Raw genomic sequence first — 23,838 nt, 5'->3', positions numbered from 1 at the left:
AAATAAGCCGAATTCATGGGATTGCCTGGAGGTTCTTTGAATCAGTTACAGAGGGAAAAATAACAACGTTGACCACTGAGTTTCTTACAAAATGTCACCTGAATTTATTATCCATTTCAAAGCTGTAACACATGACATCCTCATCAACAGGCTGAAAGAGTAAAGACATTTTTACATGATCCTTTACTGAATATTTGACAGACAAAAACAGAGGAATGGTGTACAAATAGCTACTGGTTTGCAATTTAAATCTACAGCTAAAAACTGGATTGAGGAGAGATGTCCACAGTCCAAAACCAATGAGCATCTCGCACACAAACATTTCATTTGATATTTGTAATCATCAAGACACTACAGCCCCAGACTGAGCTAAGATCAGGCTCAGCGACAGGGTAACACTGCCGCATTTGGAGCTGAACACACAGATAAGACAGGTCGCCATCGCCTGGCTGTCCAGACCACAGTTCTTATTCACTATCACTGGCATCACTGGAATCTGAGCCTCTCTCGCTTCCACTCCCACTCTGAGCTCTCTCCGAGTGCTCACTGCTGCGGTCACTGCGTGCTGGAGAGGCGCTGCGACTCCTGCTGCCCCCTCTGTTCCCTCCTTCATCCTCGCTCCCGCTGCCGTCCTCCCCGCTGCTCCGGCCTGAGTTCTTGGCCTCGTTGTCGTCGTCGCTGTCGTCGTCGCTTCCGAAAATCTCTTCCTCGTCTCGCAGCTCTCTGGTCCTGTCCTCACCGCTCTCACTTCCACTGCCACTCGGCTTCCTCCTCCGCTTCTCTCCGACCTCATCGTCGTCGTCGTCTTCTTCTGGCCTTTGTTCCCGCTCTTCATCTTCTCTCTCGGATTCACTACCGGAGTTCTCTGCCTCGCTGCCGCTGCCCTTCTCCTTGTCATCACCTGGAGGAAACAATTCAAACATTACAGACAGAAATACGAACTGATTTTAAAAAAGTACAAATTAAGTGATGACAATTTCAGTCGTAGAGAATAATAGAAAACTGACCAGAGTCCTGCAAGTCCTTATCCAGGTCCATGTCCTCCTCTTCATCCTCTGGCTCATGGTTCTCCAGCTGCGCTTTACGGGCTTCCTGAAAACCACAATAAAAGAGAATCAATCAAAAGAACATTACAAGTGATGAAAGGCTACCTGTACATCTGGCTGAAGAGCCAACTGAATTTAATCCATGTTACATCTTTAATCTATGATAGCCATGTTTTCCTAAACTTCTGTGCTTTAAAAAATTGAAGAGAACTTTTTCCTCTAGTTGATAATGACATTTCAGTCATGAATATTGATTGAAGGTTCTCCTTCCAACTGTCCAATTAGTGGTACATATACCTAAAAGAACCGTGTTCATGTACACTCACCTGGGCTTCAAGTTCCTTCTCGTTCATATCTCTGTGCTTACACACCAGCACAGCGTTTGTGGTCGACTGTGCTCCGGCCTTGGCTCTCCTCTTGCTGAGACGCACCCTGCAGAACAGAAGAAAGGCTGTCAGAGGACAAGGTCTTACAGTTTCCAGTTGAAGCCCCATATATATATCATGGTGGTAGGGCTGCTTGTTCTGTACATTGCCAGGTGTCAACGAATTTTCTAAAGCATAACAATCTACACATGATGTAAAACACAGCAGATGATGTCCCTTTTTCATGTTGAAGTCCAACAATAGATAAGCCGTGTGTCTGTTCGATGTCTTACCTTGTCTCAAGCTCATTGTAGTAAACACCATCTCCATCTCTAAAGATAAAGAAGTAGTTCTCCTCGTAACCCTTGCTGGCTTTGTTCTTGACGTTCCAGTTGTACTCTCTTGCGATCTTGTAGTCATACCTGAAACACGAAACATAAAATACAACTCAAAAGGAGCAAAGCAAAGTAACAAGGTGATACCTAAATGCGGCAAAAAGATCCACAATTTTTCCATTCGAATAATTTCACTTACAGATCTTCCGGCATGTAATCCATCCCTTCATCGCAGTCTCTCTTGCGCTTGCGAAGTGTTTCTTCATGTGGCAAGAAGTAGGCCACAAACTGATTTCCTTCCTCATCCATCATACCTCTGTGTTGAAGAAATACAAATCAGTATCTATGCAAATATGTGACAGCTGAAGCACACGTCCACACAAGAGACTTTTTTTAGATACCTGATCATGGCCTGAGACATCATCTCCACTCCGGCAGGTCCTGAGAAGTCTTTAGGTGCAGGATCAGAGTCGAAGATGACCTGAGCGCATGGGTTGATCCACATCTGGAGAAAGAGAAAGGGTACTAAATATGATTATCCTAATCCATAAAGTGCTGGACTGTCATAAAAAAAAGCAACTGCAACTAGCAGTTTTTTTTCCTGTGAAGCTGGTCACATCTTCTCCCTCACCTGCAATTCTGCAACAGTGCCCGTGGCAGGTAATTTCAGATCAACCACTGTGACTCCAAAAGTCAATATTCATAATGAAGTTATAGCTCACCTTGAAGTCAGGGAACACAGGCAGTACCTCCACAGGAGTAACTCTGGGTTTACTGTAGTGCTGCGTAATCTGAAAAAGAAACAACAACACGTTAACCCAAATTTGAGTTGCAAACCCATGGAACATAATGAAGAGTAATGTTCAAAGTACTACCCATTTTTCTCTTCGAATAGTTTGAAATATAAAAGGAACAAGTATTTAGGTTGCCGAGTGATCCACACTCACCGACTTCTGTGCATCCTCAAACGTCTTCTCAATAGCAGAGATCTGGCTGTCTCTGTCCTTGTAGATTTCTTCTTCTGTAAACTGCTGTTTGACAGACACACCGATCCTAAACACAAGACATGTCTCGGTTATACACACAAAACACACTCACAAAAAAATCAGACACTTCCAAAGTGAACACTTTTACGGTAGCCAACTTACTTGACCTCCACTTTCTCATTGGATACACCGTATCTGTTAAACTCTGTAGAAATATATTCTGTCTTTCTCATCCACGGGACCACTTTGGCGTGCTGCTGTGACCTGAAAGGGAAAATGAAAATGTTAAAAGAAAAGATCTCTACGTGAATCTACGACAACATAAAGCTGCCCATCTAGCAGCCGTACCTCTTTGAGCTGGATGGAGCCTGGATGTCCTCTTCCAACAGTTTTTCATCAGCGGGATCCAACAGTACTGAAAATGTAATGGTTTGATTCAGTCAGCACAGATATTTGATAAAGCAGGATTGGCTCTGATAAAAAAAATCAAACAGACAGATGAATAACATGTAACAACTGGAGACTCACTATTTGGGTCTATGCGGTAGGTGTCGGGGTTGATGAGGTCAATGGTGACCCCGAGGTCCGGCTCAGTTAGGAGCTCATGCTTGTGTTGCTTCTCTAGAGAAGTGGCTTTATACTGTACGAACCTGCAGCAACAGAAAAAGCAAATGTCAACCTGTGCTCATGTTCATCAGCGCGTACTCCACAGATGGAGATGTCGGATGTTTACCTGTGCTGATCGAATGGATATGTGATGAATTTGGGGTCAAAAGGGATGTCAGGCAGGCTGTTGCAGTACTTCACTCGACAGACCACCCCCGACCTGTCACAGACACAAACATACAGGACATACACGGTTTGAGTAAGCAGTTGCATCCATTACTGCTTCTTTTTAAATGAGGCACACTCCAGGTTACAGATTAACAATAAATACTTGACAGCAGAAAATCTCTTACCTCTCTGGAACAGTTCGATGTGAGGACGGTCGACTGGAGGGGAAGACAGACATTTGTTTGATTTGTTATCATTGCTCATGAACTTATGCAAGAGTGTGACATAAATATTCAAGGGACATGCCGACTCCTGCAACACCCACTGCTCTCTTTAAATCTTCTCTGACGTTACGCTCGGCTGGACAGATTGATGTTTACATTTTGTTCACAGAGAATCACTGGGGAAACCTCTTATTTCTTCAGTTTTGAGACAACTGCACCTGCTCTACATATAATCAGTGAATTCAACCCCCATAATTAGGGCAGAACAATCAAATAATATTACTATTATTTTGATGGATATTATGCTTGTGATATGAGTCACAACTAGTGGGAATGACCATTTGTACATCGCAATCTTTATTTTCCCTGAAAATACTATTAAAACTGGAGCCTGAACACATTTGAGGGATGTTTTCAAAAAATGTGTGTATATCGCCATGTCAATATCAGAGTTTTCCACTTCCCAATATTGGTATTGCATCTGCCACAAAGATCAAGTATCAGTAGAGCTCTGGTTTATATCATGATGATGTGACATTTGTTGTGGTTTGTGCCATACACACACGTTATCTTACATCTGGAGAACAACATCTGTATGACGTGGCATCTCTGCAGCATTACAGTGCTTTTTTATAAGGCTGTTTTGTCCCACATTTACACTTTTGATAATAAATTAAAGCTACAGCGATCTGAATATTGCACTTGGACTTCACCGTATTGCGATCAGCCTTGATGCCTAATCAAGTGGGAAACACAAATTTTACCATGTAAAAATGCATTAAGGTAATGCTTTTCATTATCTCATCTTGGTTTAAGAGGGGCAACACATAGCCAGGAACCAATTTAAAATGTTGTTTTATTCGTTACAAACATTCTCTAATAAAACCTGAAAGCTTTGCCGGTGAACGTTAACGCAAAGCCAAGTACCTCTTCTGCCATCATACGACTACGTTAGCTAGCTTCCCGACTAGTTAGCCTCGGCTAGCGTACACAATGTTGAGCATGTTAGCGATTTGATTAGCCTCTAAGTTACAGCGATTCACTGGGTAGATATGACATGCTTATCTAAGTAAGTCTATTGACGCAAATAAGATGTCAATATTAAGTTAGCTTAGCATGCAGGTTAGCATGGGTTAACTTGACGTTTGAGCTCGTTTGTTGGTGTATCTCGCTAGCTAAGTAGCATTGTTAGCTAACGCTGAACACAGATGACAAGTTAGCTTATTCGGGTAAAGTAATGTTGACGGCCGTCGCGTAAGACTTAGATAATATTATTGTTAACATGAAATGTCCCGTGTACACAACCACATGTGTTAATAAACTTGTAAAAGCGCTGTTACTTTACCTGTGGCCGTCTTCTCGTTGAGCTTGTGTCTGAATCGTTGGAGCCATGTTTACGAAAAACGGCTCACAACTGAAAGCAAAGTTCGTTGATCGCACAAATGATCAACAAAAACACGCACGATGACGATAAACTTATAAGCCTAGGTAAAACTACACACAACTATAAAGTCTAAACTGCATTTTATGTTTACCTCCCGGCAGGATAAGATCACGACCTGGTAGCATTTGGACATCCACAGCTCACAGGAGGCGTTGCTATATTGTGAGCGCCCCCTGCTGCCCTGGCATGTGAAGTGCAGTCAACAAAAATTTTAAAATACTTTAGTTTATTTTTTTTATCATTTAGATTGCCAGTTTATAAAAGAAGACCAAACTATCTGCTGGTTTTGTTCAAAAGTAAGACTTTTAATTGACAGGAATGGAGAGGGAATACAAAATGTCTGGCAGACCAGAAATCTCACAGGCTTGTAAAGAGATCGATATCTTAAAAGTGTAATTTCACTTTTTATTACATTTAGTGGATGTGACATTGACATATTGCTTTGACAGCATGACTAACCTACACTCCACACAAACACTCATACACAACATTGCTCCTTTTTTTCCCCTTCACACAGAATTCTTAACACAAGATCCATTTACAGTCCAATCTTGTGATCCTCATCAGCAGATGGAGCGTTTCCAGTTCAGTCGTGTAATAACCAGCTTGTTAATGACAGAGAAACATGACAACTGGAGAAAAAAATCCATTTGCAGATAAAGTTCACAAGATGTGGAGAATTTCTAGTCAGTGGATGAAATACAAGTACTTAAAAGTGACATTATGTGACTATTTTGCCTTAAAATACAGACTTGTAATAGCGCAAGTGGTGCATGTCATTCTCACTCAGGGCCTCAATGCCTGTTATTGCACTATGTAACTCAAGTGAGCAGATACGGTCTTCAGCAAGAAGTGCCATGTCCATGAAACTGGATCATATTACATGAAACGTTATGGTGGGGAATGGGAGGTTTTTAGGTCTGGAGCAGCAACCGCTGGCAAGAGTGCTGGTGGAATGGGCACCAGAACCAGAGCCAGACAAGCCAGCGAATGGAACCAGGCCGAGCAGCGTCTACACCAGGGGTCACAGATTCTAATAAGATTGGGGCCACTGATGGTCTTGTCATCTTATAGGGGGGCTATTTCAGCTGTCATCTACAAGAAGAAATCTCAAAATTTAAGAAAATGTAGTTTTTCCTTCCTTTGTTAAAGGTGCACTGTGTAGATTTGTGGAAGACATTTGAAATCGGAAGAGAAAGATCTTCATTTACTGTTATTTATGCCTAAATAAACAAACTCTTTGATAAACAAACTGACCTTCAAGGCCAACACAATTTCATACTGTTTTACTTTGTTTATATGTGGTGGACCCTGCCACCTTTCTAGCTTCACACAGTGATCTGGAGATCTTATTTTCCTCTGAGACCAGCTTGTATATTCAGTTATGCAAAAAATAAATATTTGTGAGTTCGTGTTACTTCCTAATTCATACTGTAAACAATACTGTATATAATACAAATGTATATGATTAGTTTTTAACAGTTAGTACAAATCCCTTTTCCCTACTCTTAAACTACTTACTGGTACTTTATTTCTTGCCAGACACCTGGCAACACTTCTGCTCATATTTAATTTGTTAAATATAAATAGAAGTATAGATCTGTATTTTTTTTTTAAAGTGCAAATCTTCTTTTCCTAACAAATAACTTTGAAACCTTGCAGGGGGTTTGCCACAGTAGTCGGTGATCCCATTGATCAGGCTTACACCGACTACATCTCTTGCCCAGCATCCTTTTATCAATGGATGATACTGTTGCTGGTTTACCCACTGTAGGTGATGGTTTTTCATATGACAAATAAAAACTCTATGGTCAAATTATAAATTCCCACATTTATTATTTAAATATCTAAAAATCAAATTACATTTATTTAAATGATTTATCTATTCTGTTCAGACTAAACCCATGCACACGACTCCATCACCTGATATTCAAAACTAGCTCCTTGTTAAAGGTTGTGGCATCAAACACACATTTGATAACTGTTAATAACATTCGTACGCTTAACTTAAAACAGATTTACTGCAATCTGACACTGAAAATACAAATATAGCTGGAGACAAAAACAACATTGGTTGCATAGAATGGCAGTATGATCCAAACACCATCTCAATAAAAGTCTCAAAATTGAGTTTAAACAAATGATTTGCGCTGAACTCAAAATCGTTTGCGAACCAAGCACTTTCATGCAGCTCCCTCAAAAGTCTTAAAAGTGAAAAATAGAAATGTTAGTTTGGTAGATGTGATACACATCAATTCTTGAGGACCTCCCTCCACGTCTTAGTTGTACCTTCACACATGCGGTAACTCTCAACCACCTACTATTAAGAATGGGCCTACATTTGCTTAATGTTAACAAGGACTAATCACAGCAGTGTGCGAAGCAGTCAGTGCAAAGGAGAAACAGCCGCTGCTCTTCATTTCACATTATTTAACTGCAACAGCCCTCTGTTCAGAGTCCTTCGAGCGGAGTTCTTGGTCTTGTCTCATCTCAGGTCTGCATCTCTGGCTGCATTTGGGCATCAACTCTGGAGAGTGACAAGAGATTACACCTTGAACTGAAATTCATGGCTCATGATTCATATTGTTATAAACTAAATCGATCAGGGTAAAAAAAAAACAAAAAAAAACAAAACTTTCTTACCTGCTTAACATGTATATCATCTGCCCGGGATCATCTGCAAATACTCTGCAACATCAAAAGAATGGTTCCATTAAAAGAAAATCATGCTCACTACCCCATGAGCTGAGTACACACACACAACACTGATTCCATTATGGGCATCCCCCATTAGGTCCTAAGTGTTTTTCCATCCATTGGTTCCCGAGTGGCTTGAGGACTCTTAAAGGTCTATGTTTGGGTCCTATCAAGAGGATGGAGACTTGCATTAACTTTGAACACATGTCATTCTAGCTTCTCTTCTCTCCCTCTAGTTCCAAGTCAGTTGACAAAGAAGTGGTGGCAGAAAAAACAGAGTTACTGTTATTGGGCCTGATGAACAACCTAGTATGAATATATGATAGACATAAAGAAGTTGACCACACAAACACATCCCTTACCCATCTCCCCAGTGGTAAAATGCCCTGTCCTGGTAGAACATGGACAGAAACAGCCAAATGCTTATTGTCTCGACCCAGAAGATAACAAACAGGAACCATAGTGACGAAAGCAGGACTTCACACAACATCCTGGAGCTCTGCAAGGACACCAGACACAGCACAAATAAGTGATGCCTTATGGAAATAGTTATGCTATTAAGTTAAATCAGGGTTGGATGATAACAGAAAATGCTCTGCTATTTCATTTAAATAGATGATATCAGTTTAATGTCTTGTGCTTTTCAAGTCATGTTGTTCAATATCAGATTAATAACTGGGGGTTTCTATGAACAAATTCACTTGGATGGTGTTCAACACTTCATTTCTCTCCTTTGCAAGATATCCAACAACTTTTTCTACACAAATATACATTTAAAAAAGGACATATTGTAAAAGGGTAGACCAATTATCAGCCTTGGACGATTTTCGGGCCAATATTCACAATTTTTCCAATTATCAGTATTGGTGATTTTACTGTCAGATTACCGATTAAATCAAATATTTAAAAAGTGCTCCTTTGGCTCTGATGCACCATCCTCTCTCACACTGTCCCACCCACATAACATACTGACATATAGTCCTATGTTGGTTTCCTGATTTCATTTGAGCTGTCTAAGCCCGTCGCCATGGCTGACGGCACACCTGCAAATTGTCTCCCCCAGAAACACAGGTTAAATCGATGCCTAAAAATAGTGCAGATTCAAAACTAAAAAGGCTATCTTGTTAGTTTACCTTGTATTTGAGCAATACCACCAAGATTACAAACCACACTGACAACACTTATGTTGCCTATGCCGTGGCTAATCTCCCACTTTAAGTAAAGTTAGCATATCTGAGTCCAAACATTTCAGCGAACGAAAATATAGCTTAATTGTCGACGACCGGGAAAACAACAACTCCTAGATGGGTTAACTTAAGTAGTAAGAACGTGAACACTACTTCTGTATCGTTACAGTTATTGGTACATAGTTGTAAATATCCTGGATGGAGGAAATGTATACATTTTAGCTTTGCTACATTAGCTTGGCAGCTAAAGTCAAGCTAGCCGTGCCAGACAGCTAGGCAACCGTAACTTGTTTATCTCGTGTGCGTAGCTTGCGTCTCATTGGTGTTTTGGCCTTAACATTCAATCTAAACGTAATGAATCCATCGATAATTGAACAACTTCAAGTGGGAAATGCACAGGACTGACGTTAGCTAACAAACCGGAGTGGCTAACTTTGTGTTGCAGCTAACGTGACGTTACATTTGTCACGAGTCCACGTCTCTAACGGGGCCGAAACAAAGATAAGAGGGAATGAATATCGATTAAGGGCTATTTACTTACTCAGTTCACAGACTTGTGAGACGGCATTCCTTGTCCAGTCTAGCTCAACATTTCTTTGTTTGTTTACAATGCTCGTCACATTCCACGTTGCATGTACTTCCGCTTCTGGAACCAGTTGCGCTATTGGCTGACTGATTCACAAGCTGTGGCTCTCGGGCCTTTTCGAGGTCCTGTCAGGTCTTTTTCTGCAATCTCACTAAGTAGAGTCCATATTGTAAAGTGTAAAGCACAATACTATAAAGGTGCGCTATGTGGTTTTTTGGGGAAGACATTTTAACTGGCTGATAAAGATCTTCATTGACGTCTTTCATGCCTGGAAAACTAAATAAAACTAAATAATTTCCTCTGAGAACAGCTTGTTTATTCACCTATGAAAAACATAAGCATTTCTGAGTTTGTATAATTTCCTTATTAATATTGTAAATGTAAAATGTTTGAATTTATTTTTCAAAACATACATAAAGGGCCAGACTATAAAAGGTACAAAATAAAAAATAAAAATAATATATGAATAAATAATAAAAATAAATGAATAAAAAAAGATAACAGAAGACGAGACATTATACTAAAATTACTTTATTACAGCTGATTTCTGTTCAATATCCCTCTGCCAACACAATGGTAAATATAATACAAACAAAATAGTACATTTGATCCTATTTTTTATTCTGTTTTATGAATCTTTTTACACAATTTAAATCCACTTTTAGTACTTTACCATATCTTACGTAGTATCTTCATAATCTCTCTGACATTCATAACAAGTCCCACCATCTATACAGTTTAATACAGGTTATGAGTTGTAGTGGTAATGTGCCAAAGAAGAATACTGACATCTTCAAAGAAATGCAATCTCTTTTCATAATTTGCCTGTCACCACATCTTCTTTTCAAGCCTTTTTTAAACTTTGGCCACTAGACCAGAAACCAACTTGTTTTTATGTTTCATACATTTCATGCCATCAGCCCAATGATAGGTAAAAGTATGGAGATGAGACAATGCAGTGGTATCTGGCTTGGCAACTCAGGTATGGCACAGTGTTTGACCATATAAAGGATCACCATTTTCTGTTGCCGATCTCATTCAGTATCCCACATGCTTTCAGTCAGTAGGACAAAAAAATGACATCAAAGTTAAAAAGTAAAAAATAAAAAAATAAAATAAAAATCAAGGTTGGTGGAAAGGTCTTATCGCTGACAATGATTGACAAAAATATCAAGACTCCCTCACACACAACACTGACATAAAAGTGAACACAAATTGTGCATACAAACTTAAGGTTGGCATGTATGTGAGGTTTGATTGGCCTAACATTCAAACTCTTGGCCTTGGCTTTTGAATTAAGGTTAGATTTCGATCATGATAAATACATTCCCCCTTTTCTTTGCCAAATATCAATAAATCAGAAAAGAAATGGTGAATATAACCTGCTGTGTTACAGTAGCTGGAACTAGTTACTTGGCATTAAAAAAAAAAAAAAAAATTAAGAGAGTTTTGGGACCAAACCATATGTAACTTGATAAAATGCATAACTTTCTAGGTAGGATTATATACACATGTAGAAAATTAAAATCCCACCTATTTAAGAAAAAGACCCCAGCATTTTTTGTGTCCTCAAATGTGATATGAATGTATCACAGTATGACATTCAGAAAAGAGCCGGTGACTGAAAAGGGGCTCTGAATCAGAGTGGAATGGGGACAAATGTGTGCAGTTGGGCAGAAGGAACTATGCAGAGGCCGACTAAATAAGTGGCATTTAAAAGGAGATGACAGCAAATACATGCATATGAGGCATTCTGTCTGTGTACACAAAACCAAGAATATCATTCAATGCGCTACGTCCAGACAACTCAACACCACTTTCACTCCACAAGTGAAAGATCTGCTAACATCAGTGTGGTCTGTCAGTTAAATAAAGTTAGTTTTAGAAATGATGTTCTTAAAATGAGAGTTTAGTCTTTAAATGTCTTCTTTAATAAAATATACACATATGAACATTTAACTCCAGCTTTGTGATTCAAGGGGAGTATATATTCTTATTATCTCTGGATCATTATCCTTAAAGGCCTTTTTCAGTAAAGTGTTTTCATCACTGTGAATGGAAATGAAACGCCTAACTTGAACAGAGAGGCTGCTAAAACTTCTCCAGGAATATTTCAACCACCAACCATAGAGAAGGGAGCGAACAGAAACAGATATTATTAGAGGAGCTGCTAGAGCTATCAAAGGAATACCTAAGTGCTTTTTTGCCACATTTCTTTTGTATTTGGCTGTATTTCTGAGTGTGCGTACAATGCCATCTTGCGAGCATGTGCTTGATTCAGTCACCCTTTGCTCTTGGGTTCTGATGAGATGGTGTAACATTTATAACTTAGCACCTTTTACATTTTTAGTGTTTAACTGGGCCATTTAAACAGTGTTTTAGTTGTCTTAGTAGTGCCAAGCCTGCTGTCATGGTCATGACAATCACCTTAAGCTATCTGCCTGCACATAATGGACTCTTTTCATCTAACTTAGTTCAGTTTGTTTTATGGAAACTGTGGCCAAAACATGTAACAAGACTGCAGCACCCTCTATTCAAACAAACACACAGAGCAGATAACGACAGCTACAGTTTAAAACGGTTAAAGCTGCAGAAAGGAGGGGACGCTTTCACACACACTTGGCCTTGTCTGTACTTGGGGAATCGCTCCTAAAAAAGAAAAAAACAAAGAATATCGCAACACAGGTTAGCACAACTCCTCAACTTAACTACATGCGTACCGACAAAACACCCCCCCCACCCACCAGGTGCTTTGGGAAAAGGAACCAAATATCAGTCTTACGCATATTTAGCTGTATAAAGTGCTTTGAAAAAGGCAGCAGTTTAAAAAAGGCACTAATAAAACTCAACAGATCAATACTAGGATTGTTTTTGAAGGCAAATGAGTCTCCTTTTTCTCCTAACAATTCCTGTGAATGTGTACAATGACATTCTCTGTAACACGTGCAAGTACCACCACTCTAAAGCCCGAAAAATGTAGTTACTGATATACAAGTAGTTTTCTGTTTCTTACCATTTATAAGACTTAAACCAACTTTACTGCAAACACAGTGAATATAATAATCTGAGAAAAGTATCTGCGACCTCCAGAGGTAAAACCACTAAACATATACTGGCACAGATTATAAATTGGTGATGTGATTTAAAATATTAAACTATAAACATCTGAGACTGATTTCTATAATCAAAGGCTAAAAGGCACTGTAGTAGTGTTGTAGCACAAGCATGTAAGATTAGTTTATTTGGCTCTGAATTTGTAAAGTCTCCTTTTGGCTGACCATGAAAATCAGGTGAAATTAAACTAATGAATAAAAGGAAGCAAATAATCTAATTTATCACGATGACCATTACAGCAGGCTGGTATCACAACAGCAAAGCATCATTAGTAAGGTCCGCTGCACTTTTAACCACCATCAGAGAATCAACCAGTGTATAACTGAATATGAATCGGCAGAGTGAGGGAGGGGGGTCGCTAAATAAAAAAATCAGTTTACTGTGATTGTTTGATACCACATTTCTAAGGACATATTTAACACGTGTCAAAAGCTTTTGAACAGTGTTTCATGTGCAAAATGAGAGCAATGGCTGTGAATACCACGAAACATGTTTTTAAAATTCCATAAGAGAGCTGTAAATAAAAACAAATGGGAGTATTATGTGTTGACACTCAAATTGCTTATGTAACATAAATTTATGGATCTGTATGTGTGCCGATAAACTGCCGTGAGGACGGGCTGTGTCTCTTCCAGCCCTTTTGACCTGAGCAACATTTATTTCATCACACATCCACATCTGTACACGGGAAGAGCGAAGGCGAAGGGTCGCAGAGTCTGTCCTGCTGTATCTGTTGGATTCATCGCCGCCACGCTCAACCTCTGACTCCGGAGCTGACGGGGGATCTATGTGTAGGAGAGGTGTGACCCGTTAGATATCTGAGAGGTGACACTGGTGCTCCTGCTCATGCCCTGCTCATTGCGCCCTCCTGAGGGTGTCCTCCCCATTGCTTGGGGGCTGTTCTGTATACCTCCGCTGTTGCGGGAGACTCCTGATGGGTGGCCCCACGGTGATGGAGCCCCACCTCCCTGCATGCTTTGCCCCCAGCCTTGCTGCATAGATGCCCCTCCTGGACTGGAGTGAAAGTGGTGATGGCCACCTTGGTGGCTCGATCCTGGGCCCAGATTGCCGCTGCCCCAGTGTGGCCCTTGAGCACTCCCGGATGGGTGCTGTTGATGGTGACTCCAACTTCCTGGAGCCCCCGGAAAGCTATTGCTGAGGGCCTCTGGGGAGATGTTTGATAGCACCATGTTGCTGAAGCCCAGGCGCATACTCTCCGAGTCGAAAGCCTCAACTTCTCGGGCTTGGCGTTCCAGCAGGCTCCTGATTCGCTCCAAGCGTTCATTCTGCAAGGACATCATTTCCTCCTCAATCTACAAAAAAAAGAAACACAGCTAGTAAATTAATGTATTCAGACCAATGTAAATCTCCACAAGAACAATTAATAGAGAATAACCTTTTGTTCAAGCAGGGCCCTTCGGAGTGACACCCTCTGCTCCAGGTCCTTCCTCTCGCGGTCGTGCTGGGCATCTGTCTGCATCTTGATCTTGCTCTGGTAGGCGTTGAGAAGCTCAAGCTCCTGCTGTAGCTGCATTCGTAGGGCTTGGCACTGAGCCTCCTGAGTCTCATCCAGACGAAGCTACAGACACAAAGAACATAAACTTAAAAATCAAAATATACAACCATAACCGTTTTTTTGGCATTTCATCTAAAAAGGTGGCAAAATAACACTGGGCGACAGCATCATGGTCTTACGTCACAACTACATTCCTGGCATTGGCAGACTTACCGCCTGAGTGGAAAGCATCTCATTGATGGAGTGGTCATACTGCTCTGCCAAGATGGCGAGTTTGCGGTGCTGCTCCTGCTTCAGCCGTTTAAGGACAGCCTTGTGCTCTGACTTTGGTGTGGTCTCCAACAGATGGTTCCTCAGTGCTTTGTACTGCCTGGTCTGGATCTTACATGTGTCCTGGAACTGCTTCTTGATCTGTAGCTCTTTGGACTTAAAGAATTGATTATATATTAGATAAGATTATTATATCTTTGTTTTCAAAAACATGCATTGAACAACACACAAAAGTAGAACCTTATCTGCACAAGGTCTGCACTAAATCAGTATTTTTGCTCTAAGAAACATAGGACACAAGAATTTTTCTAACCAAAGGAGGGGGTAAAAGTCACACACCCAGAACACTGATTCAGTCCTTCTAAGTCTTTTATCAATGTTTCAGCACATCTAAGCATGTTCAAGATGAAAAATAAGTCCCCCTAATGAATAGTGATTTCTTTATTCAACATATCCTACAAGTATCAAGGGCAACATTATATTGTCATTGAAATAAAAGCATCTACCGAATATTGAATGTACATCCCCACCCACAGGCTGAGTTCTCACCTTGAGGCTCTTGGGTTGCTGGCGAACCTCCATAACATGTTTGCGCCGAAGCTCCCTCTCCCTCCTCTTGTTGTATTCCTGCTGATTGGTGAGCTCCGTCTGGTGTTGCAGGCGGATCAGCTCAGCCCTCGTCCTTTGGATTGTGTTGAGTTGGCGGAACTCCAGCTCTTGCATGGACTCATGGTGCCGGAGAAGCATGGCATGTTCCAAGTCCTTCTGGGTCTGTCGCTTGTTTAGCTCCTAATTATTTGCAAATGGAGAGACAAACAAGAGAGAGATGAGACTGTCAGTCACCAAAAATTAATCTAATATTTGCAACATTTGAGATGCAGCAGTACGATGTAGGACTGCTGACCTCTCGCACTAAGTCCTGTTCGATGTTGTGGCGAGCGATCAAGATCCTCCGTTTGAATCTGCGGCACTCCAGATCCAGATACTGCCTCTGTCTGCGCTGTAAGTTGGCCTCTTCCTCTGCTTGGTAGTGTTGGAAATTCTCCTTCTGCTTGGACAACCACTCCTGCTTTTCTTTCTTGGGCGTTGACTGGTTTTCATTTAACTCCTGAATGAAAAAAAAATTGATAGCAGGTCACTCACTGCACAGTCTGTTATCCATTTGCTGACAAACAAAACAGGATAATTTGGGAGAGTTATGTATGGGGCCCAAAGTTCCTGGATCCCCCTACCTCTTTGAGTTGCTCCTTGCGAAGTTTGTACTCCCGCTTCTGGGACTCTAGGAAGCTGTTGAGCTCTTTCTTCTGCTGACTCTGAATATGTTGTTGGAACTTCTTTTCATCATTGCTAAATGTTTTTGCCTAAATGGGAAACACACATAATAATCAATACGATCTTAATAGCCTGTATTTTCTAAATCTTATGTGAACACATAAATTATTTGAGAGCATACATCTTTCTCCATGGACGCCTGGTGCTTCTTAACCAATTTCTCCATTTCCTGGGCAAAGCTATTCCTCTGGTTCTCCAGCTCCTTGTCCAGACGGAGTCTGTGCTCATCCATCTCAGCCTTAAGCTTGTTTTCGAGAGCCATCAGCTGTTTCTGATGCTGCCGCCTCATGCGCTTGTAGCCCAAAATCTGCTCCCTTAACTCAGAATCCTGCTCGTGCTCCTTAATCTGGCGGGTGAGCTGGCAAACACAAGACACAGGTTGTCTTCAATTCGTGTTGGTGGGAAGAACAAGTTAAATATATTCGTGTCTACCATGTGTATCATATACATGTGAGGTGGGGAAAATTAACAATTATTTCAAGTGTAAACATTTTTCAAGCTGGATCACGGCTCTGCTTTTAATTACCAACAAAAAATGTGTTCATTCTAGTCTAAAAGAAAATGCTTTATGTCAAAGGATTTTGCAAATAAACAACCCACTGCCAGCTGGTACACAAGCACTTATTTTAGTTAGTTAACAACTATGTTATTACCACTGAGGCTGTGCGTATAGTGGCAAAGTGCTCGCGGTTCCGTTTCGGCCGAGGAGTGTGGGTAGGCTGGGACTGTGGCTCAGTTGGCCGTGTGTTAGGTTCTGATGCTTCGTTATACGTCTCCTCCTCCTGAAAGGTAGGCAGAAAGAACATGTAAACAGCAGAACAAACTAAAGCAAAGCATCCACAATTATTTCTCTCAGTTTTAAACAGTATACAGCATAAGAAGACTTGACATAAGGGCAGCCTGGAATCTGATCATCTTACTGGTTTGAGGTGTATCACAGAGCTGTTGGACATGACTGTGTGGTCCCCCTCCATGTCCACCTCACTCTTATCATCGCCCGCATCTGTTAGACTGTTGACAGAGCTGCTCTGGGAACTGGCACTGATTGACATGCTGGGTATGGATTGGTTGCTCCCAACACTGTTCACTGTACCCGTCCTACCCACACTGTGTTCTGGCTCCTAAAAATAACATACATGGAAGAGACTACCCAGGTCACAAGCATGCTCTCTAATAACACAACACTATAAAATACAGCCATACTAATCTGGAGATGACAGAATGACGAAAGAGAAAGATGTAAACTAAGAGCAGATTAAAACAGTCACATGACAGACCTCCTCTTCGTCTTGTGCCTCAGTTGTGGGGCCATTGTGGGCTTCCTGAAACAAGATCTTCTTCATTTTACGATACTGCAGATTGTCCAACTCCCGCACTGCATCTTTAGTCCGACTGATCAGGTCTATTAGAACCGATTCTGGTCGTTCGCGCTGGACAAATGCATGCTGGAGAAAGAACACAGAAAATATAAATCCTGGTTTCTGCTGTGGTTACAAGAATCAACCATATAGCACAACATGTCTAATATAATAATTTGTTTGATTCTTACCTTTAGGAGCTCCTCAGAGTTCGGTCTATCCTGAGGAAATTTCTGAAGGCAAGAATCCACAAAGTTTCGGAAATACTCCGTCCTAAAAAAAAGGGATAGAATTTTAGTCATTTTATGGACTAAGTTTGTTCCATTAACAATACAAAAGCTCTTAAAGATGTAATTCTAAACTCACCAATCACTAGACTGCAGCATGGGGCTCTCATTCTGTGCTATATGATATAAGGCACTCATTGCATTCATGTTGAACAGTGGAGGCTTCCTCTCAGCTACAGGCCAAGCAGCATGTGGCATCAAGGAGTCAGGATGTTGTAAAGAAAAATGAAATAATGAGAGGAAGAAGGGCAACATTATTAAGTTACTGACTGACAAAGTGAGCAAAATGAATGCTGGCTATGAGATGTCTGTAAAAAAAAAAAAAAGATGAAGGTGGATGTAACAACAGGGACCTTACCTAATTCAATGCAGGTTATTCCCAAAGACCAAATGTCCACCTTTCCATCATACTGACCCTCATCCATGGCTAAAATTACTTCTGGGGCCATCCTGAGAAAACAAACATTCAGCACAATAAACATACGTAAATGGAAATCTGCAATGTTCTGAGAGGAATTGTTAACATTTATGTTTTGTAGCATACCAATATGGAGTCCCAACAAAGGAGTTGGCCGGACAGGCGATGGAGGCAGAACCAAAATCTGCTAGTTTTACCTGCCCTGGCTCTGTCAGCAGGATGTTTCCTGCCTTGATATCCCTGTCAAACGCAAAAGAGGAAATGATTACAGCTCCACACAGAAGACAGAACGCATGACAGAACAAGCACTTGATGCCCAGTATGCTTCCGTACACTTGAGACACTCACCGGTGAATCAAATTGTGGGAGTGAAGATAAGCCAACCCCTGAAGAGCACCATGGGTGATTGCAGCTATTTCAACTTCTTGTAGAGGTTTCTTGTGAACTGGAGGGGATACATTCACCAACAGTGATGTCAATCAAGGCACAAGCATCAAGGATAAACTTGAAAAGGAAGAATTCCCATCTTGAGACATGTAGTCTCATGCAGTGATGAGGAGTTTAAAAGGTTTCCAACTCACCTTCTAACAAATCTGAAGCAGAGCCTAGACAGTACTCCATTACCAGCTGCAATGAAAGAGAGTGTTCACTGTCAATTTGTTTTTGATCAATCAGTGGCTAATATGTTTTTTTTTATTTATAAAGTATCGTCATCCTCTTACCCAGGCAGTGTGCTCTCGCAGGTAACATCCTTTATACTCTATGCTGTTTGGGTGTTGTATTCTCTGCAGGAATTTCACCTCCTTGATTATGTCTTGCCATTTCTGTGAAGGGAGTAAAACAAATCTGAGTACTGTAACAACTTACACAACAAATTAATGAGTCAACATGTTGCAACATGATATAGGTTAGTGAAAGCCAGCATACCTCAGTGGACTGCTTTCCACTATATGACATCTTCTTGATGGCCACCACCTCATTTGTCCGCACATCCCGTGCCTGAATGATAAATTCATTACACATCAGTGTTACTTCACATTCAACTACAGCTTTATCAGAGGAGGTAATCTTATTTTTACCATTTTGTGATACCCATTATGATCCATTTATTCTGTGATTGGCCTGTAAAGCATAAATGATGTCTTTTTGCATTACTACATCGACAGACACAATATGTGACCCCATTGCACTAGCAAAAATGACAACACAATCTGCACTGAAATACAGACATTAAAGAGCCTATTCTGACCAACAAACTGACTGGCTTTTTGGGGCCGATGCCAATACCAATATAAATACCTGATTTCAATATTGGCCAGTATTCACATCAATGTATTTATGTGGTAATCAAATGCACAAGAAAAAAATATCATATTGCTGTATAGCGGACACCAATATCAATCTCTGTGGTGGGCCAATATCATCCGATAAAATCACACAGCCATATATCTGTCTGGGTTTAAAAAGCACTCAGTCAGACTAAGGTCAAATTTTCCAAGACTTGAGACAAAATGCACCTTCATAATCGTAAAATATCACAATAATTGATTTTTACTCTAAATTTGGCTTGCTCAATAACTTCCTGAAAGTCAAGCCTGACATACTGAAAAAGTGTTGCTAAAACAGTCCTGCATTTTTAGAATAATTCTGAAATATTTAAGAGGATCTAAAGTCCTGGAAGTTCAGGTGTCAATCCTTTCCGATTGCTGAATACTGACACAAAACAGAATGATTTATGAATACCATCAGAATGACCTTCAAGGCTACAAAACCCAAATCTTCAAGCCCATTCTGTACGGACGTGACAGGCTGAAACACATCCACACTACACTTATTGTGAAAGGTTCATGGAACTCTTGGACAGGATTTCCCTAATTATCAAACAGTTTATCCTAATTATTATCCTAGGCAACAATGATCAGCATTCAAAGTGCCATAACAGAAATGTGCCCTTGAATGTATTTGATTAACTGAATCCCTTATTTTTTTTGCCAGAGCTCTATTTGTCTTTATGCACAAATAACATGAACTCACTCTAGTGAAAGATGAATGATGGTCTCATGTCACACTGAACATCGCCTGAGGCTAAAATGACAGCCTTATTTTGTCTAATACTCACAAAATATACAGCACCAAAGCTGCCATGGCCGATCTCACGCAGATCCGCGAAGAGCTTTTCTGGGTCCTCCTTGTAGAAGAGATCTGCAACTTCGGGGTCCTTCAGGCTCCCCGCCCGACTGCTGTTGGGCATAGTGGGGAGTCGGGGGCAATGCCGCTGCCGCCAGGAACTATCTGGGTCTGCGACAGCGACTTGGAAGCCCCCGCTGATGGCTCATCTGCAGGACTGCGGTCTCATATGTGTTCAGAACTAAAAACACAAGGAAAAGCAAGAATGAGTGTGCTAAAAACCACAAAAGCAGCAGAGGAGCATTACAAGGTTTGTGCCCCCAGTATAAAGTACAAGGGTTATTGTTAATACTTAATGAACAGAGGATGATCCAAAAGTGGTTTAAAAAGTTCATCAAGATAGATATTTTCTTCCTTACTAATAAGTAATAATCCCCAATAGGTAAATCTAAAATGCCTCCATATATACCATACCACAGCCTATTAACCTGAGTGAGAGACAGATACACAAAACATGAACTCAGCCATGATGTCAAGTGCAAATATGGAGAATGGCCGGTCAGAAATCCCAAGGCAGCAAGAGATAGGTCTCCTGTTGCCATAGTAACAGCACCTACAGTGAGGAAATCAGTGGGCTGTGTCCTGACAACCTCCCCTCACACCTTCAGTGACTGGTATGTAGACAGACAGATGTGAGGAGGATACAAAGAACCGTCTCGCTGCCGACAATCTTCAGCTCAAACAAAAAGGTGACAACACGCTGCCTCACTGCCAGAGAGATGCCTGAACTGAAACAAAGCATTCCAGTGATGGGACTACTTGTTAAACCTGTACGTACTTGATAGACACATGTTCTAAAACATACCAAACATTGTCCATATAATCTTCCTACAAGTGATGAAAGGCTCTATTGAACAAAACCACACACAGAAAAAACACCATTTTTCATTAATCTATTGTGGTTTCTTGCTGTGCTGCTAGATCTAATTTTACTTGCCCTTGTTTTAGGATATCCACAGGAATACAATCCAGATAAATAATTAATTTTCCATGCTCAGCATGTTGAAAAATCAGATTTAAAAGTGTAAAAAGCACTGTGCCTTTCCAAAAATAGTATCTGGAGTAGTCAGGATAATCCATCAAACTTACTGGAAACTGCTGTCATTGTGGGCTTTCTTCCTTACGAATGCAAAAGAATACTAAAAATATCAGTAGTAGGGTGTGTGGAATAACCTTATCTCAAAAGCTCACCATGTCTGACCAAAACTGCGTGCCTAGATACCGCAAGGGATATGAGGGAAAATGTGGTCTTTCTCATTTGTTTGTTTTTTGAATTTCAGGTGGACTCCCCCTTTAAGATTAGAGGAATTGACAGAATATAGCATAACCACAACTCCACTGTGAGGCTTTATCTTTTAACTATTCGCTGCCCTAATAAAGGGTTTATTATACTGCACTACTGCTGTAATACAGATGTAAACTGTAAAAGATCACTGAGGAAAGTTTACTGAGTCCATGCGGCTCAGATGATCAGCTGCAAACAGATGCAGAGCTGACGCTAGAGTCACAAGACTTCTTTCCCAGCCCGGGAGAAACAGCCCCCAGTTGAAGCAGACATCTTTTGTCTCACAACAACACTGAACAACTCACTATTCCACACAGATGCAGCCACGGCCCTGAAATAAAGCCTCATTACCATGTGGGACTGTGCGCCTCTTTATTGCCATTGTCCTTTACTACATTGTTGCTCATGAATGAGCCTTGTTGTCATATCTCATGATGGCATTTTCAAACTGTGGACACGTGAGCACAAAAGTCAGTGATGATAACTGATACCTTCATAAAACACACTTGCGTTCCAACTAGCACACACACACACGCAGAAGAATGCAGCAGGACAGGACAACAAAGCTGGAGGGCTGGAATTCCCAATGTATGTCCTCACTGCGCTGCATTTCTCAGCATTTCCTGTTCGCACAGCTATAGGGAGGTAGGAAGGGGCCCTGGTTAGCATTCTGACTAGTGATTATCTGTCTTGACTTCACAGCAATCAGACACGCACTGCAATTTCAGACACGGTTAATACGAGTGTTCAAGTACAATGCTGAATTTATCTTTACAAATGGCAAAAGGCCATCACTTTTTAAAAACTCACTACATAATTAAAACTTATGAGTTGTGCCGGTCAGTAAAGTCTTTTTTTTTTTTCCTTTTGGCAATCCAATCCCTGGAACAACAGTCAGATAACCACTAGTCTTTCCTTTATCTTTACCACCCATGTTTACCAGAGAAGACACACTATGACTATGATCTTTCAGCCAGGGTATGTTTATGTGCAGGCCCATGTCACAGTGCATTAATTGAGTAAGGTGGTAATTGGGCCTAATTAGAGCAAACACTTGTAAAAAGCAGTATTATCATTATTACTCTGGTGTTAAATGACCAAGTTTTGCCTTACAATAAACCCAAAACTATCATTTCTGGGATCATCTATTAGGCCAGGCTTACCTGCTGCTGCGTTATGTCCTAAGTTACCTGTGGCTAGGTAATACCCCAATGGAGTTGCAACACCAGTGGAATTAGAGAGAGCACTTCGTGGGGATTTTCTGAAAGTTGTCACTTTCCAATAGCTGCCTCGGCTGTCACACACAAGTCAGACTGACAGAGACTTAAAACATAAAGAGCTAACACCACTCTCAAGCGTGCGCAAACACATTCAGAGGGATTTGGGAGCTCCCAACTAGCACAACGTTGACTGTAACGTAAACGTTAGCTACACATCAAACTTAACGTTAGCTAAGGTAAGTTACGTGTCATACGATCAAACCACCCGAGCGACATTCACGACGTGTTTACAACATTAACGCCCGTGTTACGACACGATACATGTGGAACTGAAACAACTTTAAGAGCCTTTATTTTACCAGATATTGCTAAATTAGCACGCTAACCTATGTGATGTTTGCTAAGTTAGCTTAGCCAGTTAGCTGAAACTCACCCTCTCCTGACAGGCCAGGTTTCAGCACTGTGGAGAATGTCGCGTATTTCAAAACAGTTTGGGATTATAAAAGTCCTCTTCCGGTTTCATACCCGGCACGGTGGTTTCGCACGCCAAGTCCTTGCGGTTCCCAACGCTGTCAGTCGATTATAACACACTGATCTGCGATTTATTACAGGTTTAAAAAAATCCCCACCCTCGAAGTAACTGGGGTGCCAGAGTAGTCGAATCCCACTCCCAGGCAGGTCCAAAGATGGCTGCCGAGCGCTCCACCGCCGCCTCCCTTCGTGAAAATACGTCGGGGGGGGAATGTGAGGGAAGTTCAAACACCTCCAAAAAAACAAACAGCCAGAAACGAGCCGCGATGGTGTCCGCGATGTCGGTGGGCAAACTGTGGGGTTTAACCTAGCACGTCAACATGTTAACAACTTGGCTGTTTTAGTTAAGCAGTAACTCCGTCTGGCTGCCCGTCTTCCGTCGACACACTGCACACAGCAGTTCCGCCCTGCCTGCCTGCTGCCTGCTGGAGTTGCAGTAAACTCTCTCTGACCCAAAAAGCATCCAGAGGCGGAGACGTCATTAAAAAACACTCAGTCTTTAACATATAACAGAGTAAATAACCCTGACCATGTGTGTTACAGCATCCCATTATATTCTTTTTATGTTTCTGACCTAAATGACTCACCATGGAATAGACATGTAATGGATAAAACATATATCAGGACAATAACTTAATGAATTCATTTACATTTGATTTTTATTGTTAGTGTCCAT

At 41.1% G+C, this 23,838-nt stretch overlaps 2 protein-coding genes across 5 annotated transcripts; both read right to left on the bottom strand.

The window, feature by feature from the left end:
- Positions 1 to 80: 80 nt before the first annotated feature.
- On the bottom strand, positions 81 to 5,324 carry paf1 (PAF1 homolog, Paf1/RNA polymerase II complex component). Of its 2 annotated transcripts, XM_037078254.1 has the most exons (15): positions 5,266 to 5,324; positions 5,076 to 5,144; positions 3,692 to 3,724; positions 3,466 to 3,558; positions 3,261 to 3,382; positions 3,081 to 3,147; positions 2,895 to 2,996; positions 2,694 to 2,799; positions 2,469 to 2,537; positions 2,148 to 2,251; positions 1,946 to 2,062; positions 1,705 to 1,833; positions 1,373 to 1,478; positions 1,008 to 1,092; positions 81 to 901 (listed from the first exon to the last, which is right to left on the bottom strand). In XM_037078254.1, exons 2-15 carry the CDS (start codon positions 5,120 to 5,122, stop codon positions 468 to 470), a joined length of 1,614 nt encoding a protein of 537 aa, XP_036934149.1. In that variant the 5' UTR covers positions 5,123 to 5,144; positions 5,266 to 5,324; the 3' UTR covers positions 81 to 467. The 2 variants fall into 2 exon arrangements, with proteins under 2 accessions (XP_036934149.1, XP_036934139.1); XM_037078244.1 differs by having other exon boundaries at positions 5,076 to 5,324.
- Positions 5,325 to 10,157: 4,833 nt separating this feature from the next.
- taok1a (TAO kinase 1a) lies at positions 10,158 to 23,585 on the bottom strand. Of its 3 annotated transcripts, none has more exons than XM_037122524.1 (20): positions 23,065 to 23,585; positions 20,059 to 20,307; positions 18,867 to 18,938; positions 18,662 to 18,763; positions 18,521 to 18,566; positions 18,288 to 18,384; positions 18,066 to 18,179; positions 17,880 to 17,971; positions 17,601 to 17,694; positions 17,426 to 17,507; positions 17,154 to 17,321; positions 16,797 to 16,997; positions 16,530 to 16,658; positions 15,998 to 16,234; positions 15,777 to 15,905; positions 15,449 to 15,652; positions 15,094 to 15,333; positions 14,488 to 14,700; positions 14,155 to 14,337; positions 10,158 to 14,071 (listed from the first exon to the last, which is right to left on the bottom strand). In XM_037122524.1, the coding sequence occupies exons 2-20, from the start codon at positions 20,188 to 20,190 to the stop codon at positions 13,544 to 13,546; spliced, it is 3,063 nt and encodes a 1,020-aa protein (XP_036978419.1). In that variant the 5' UTR covers positions 20,191 to 20,307; positions 23,065 to 23,585; the 3' UTR covers positions 10,158 to 13,543. The 3 variants fall into 3 exon arrangements, with proteins under 3 accessions (XP_036978419.1, XP_036978428.1, XP_036978436.1); XM_037122533.1 differs by having other exon boundaries at positions 23,157 to 23,585; XM_037122541.1 differs by having other exon boundaries at positions 23,261 to 23,585.
- Between the last annotated feature and the right edge of the window lie 253 nt (positions 23,586 to 23,838).

This window comes from Acanthopagrus latus, chromosome 2 (genome assembly GCF_904848185.1).
Source record: "Acanthopagrus latus isolate v.2019 chromosome 2, fAcaLat1.1, whole genome shotgun sequence".
Taxonomy (NCBI): domain Eukaryota; kingdom Metazoa; phylum Chordata; class Actinopteri; order Spariformes; family Sparidae; genus Acanthopagrus; species Acanthopagrus latus.
The sequence above is the reverse complement of the archived record's forward strand: the minus strand, read 5'-3'. Positions and strand labels throughout refer to the sequence as shown.

Excerpts from the sequence above, each read along its gene's own strand:
- paf1 (XM_037078244.1), bottom strand. The coding sequence starts at position 5,122 with ATGGCTCCAACGATTCAGACACAAGCTCAACGAGAAGACGGCCACAG. Across the intron at positions 2,997-3,080 it reads GCTCCATCCAGCTCAAAGAG|GTCACAGCAGCACGCCAAAG; the intron begins GTACGGCTGCTA and ends TTTCCCTTTCAG. Across the intron at positions 1,093-1,372 it reads AGAAGGAACTTGAAGCCCAG|GAAGCCCGTAAAGCGCAGCT; the intron begins GTGAGTGTACAT and ends TGTGGTTTTCAG.
- taok1a (XM_037122524.1), bottom strand. The coding sequence starts at position 20,190 with ATGCCCAACAGCAGTCGGGCGGGGAGCCTGAAGGACCCCGAAGTTGCA. Across the intron at positions 17,322-17,425 it reads ACTCTGAGGAGCTCCTAAAG|CATGCATTTGTCCAGCGCGA; the intron begins GTAAGAATCAAA and ends TTCTTTCTCCAG. Across the intron at positions 15,653-15,776 it reads GCAAGGAGCAACTCAAAGAG|GAGTTAAATGAAAACCAGTC; the intron begins GTAGGGGGATCC and ends TTTTTCATTCAG.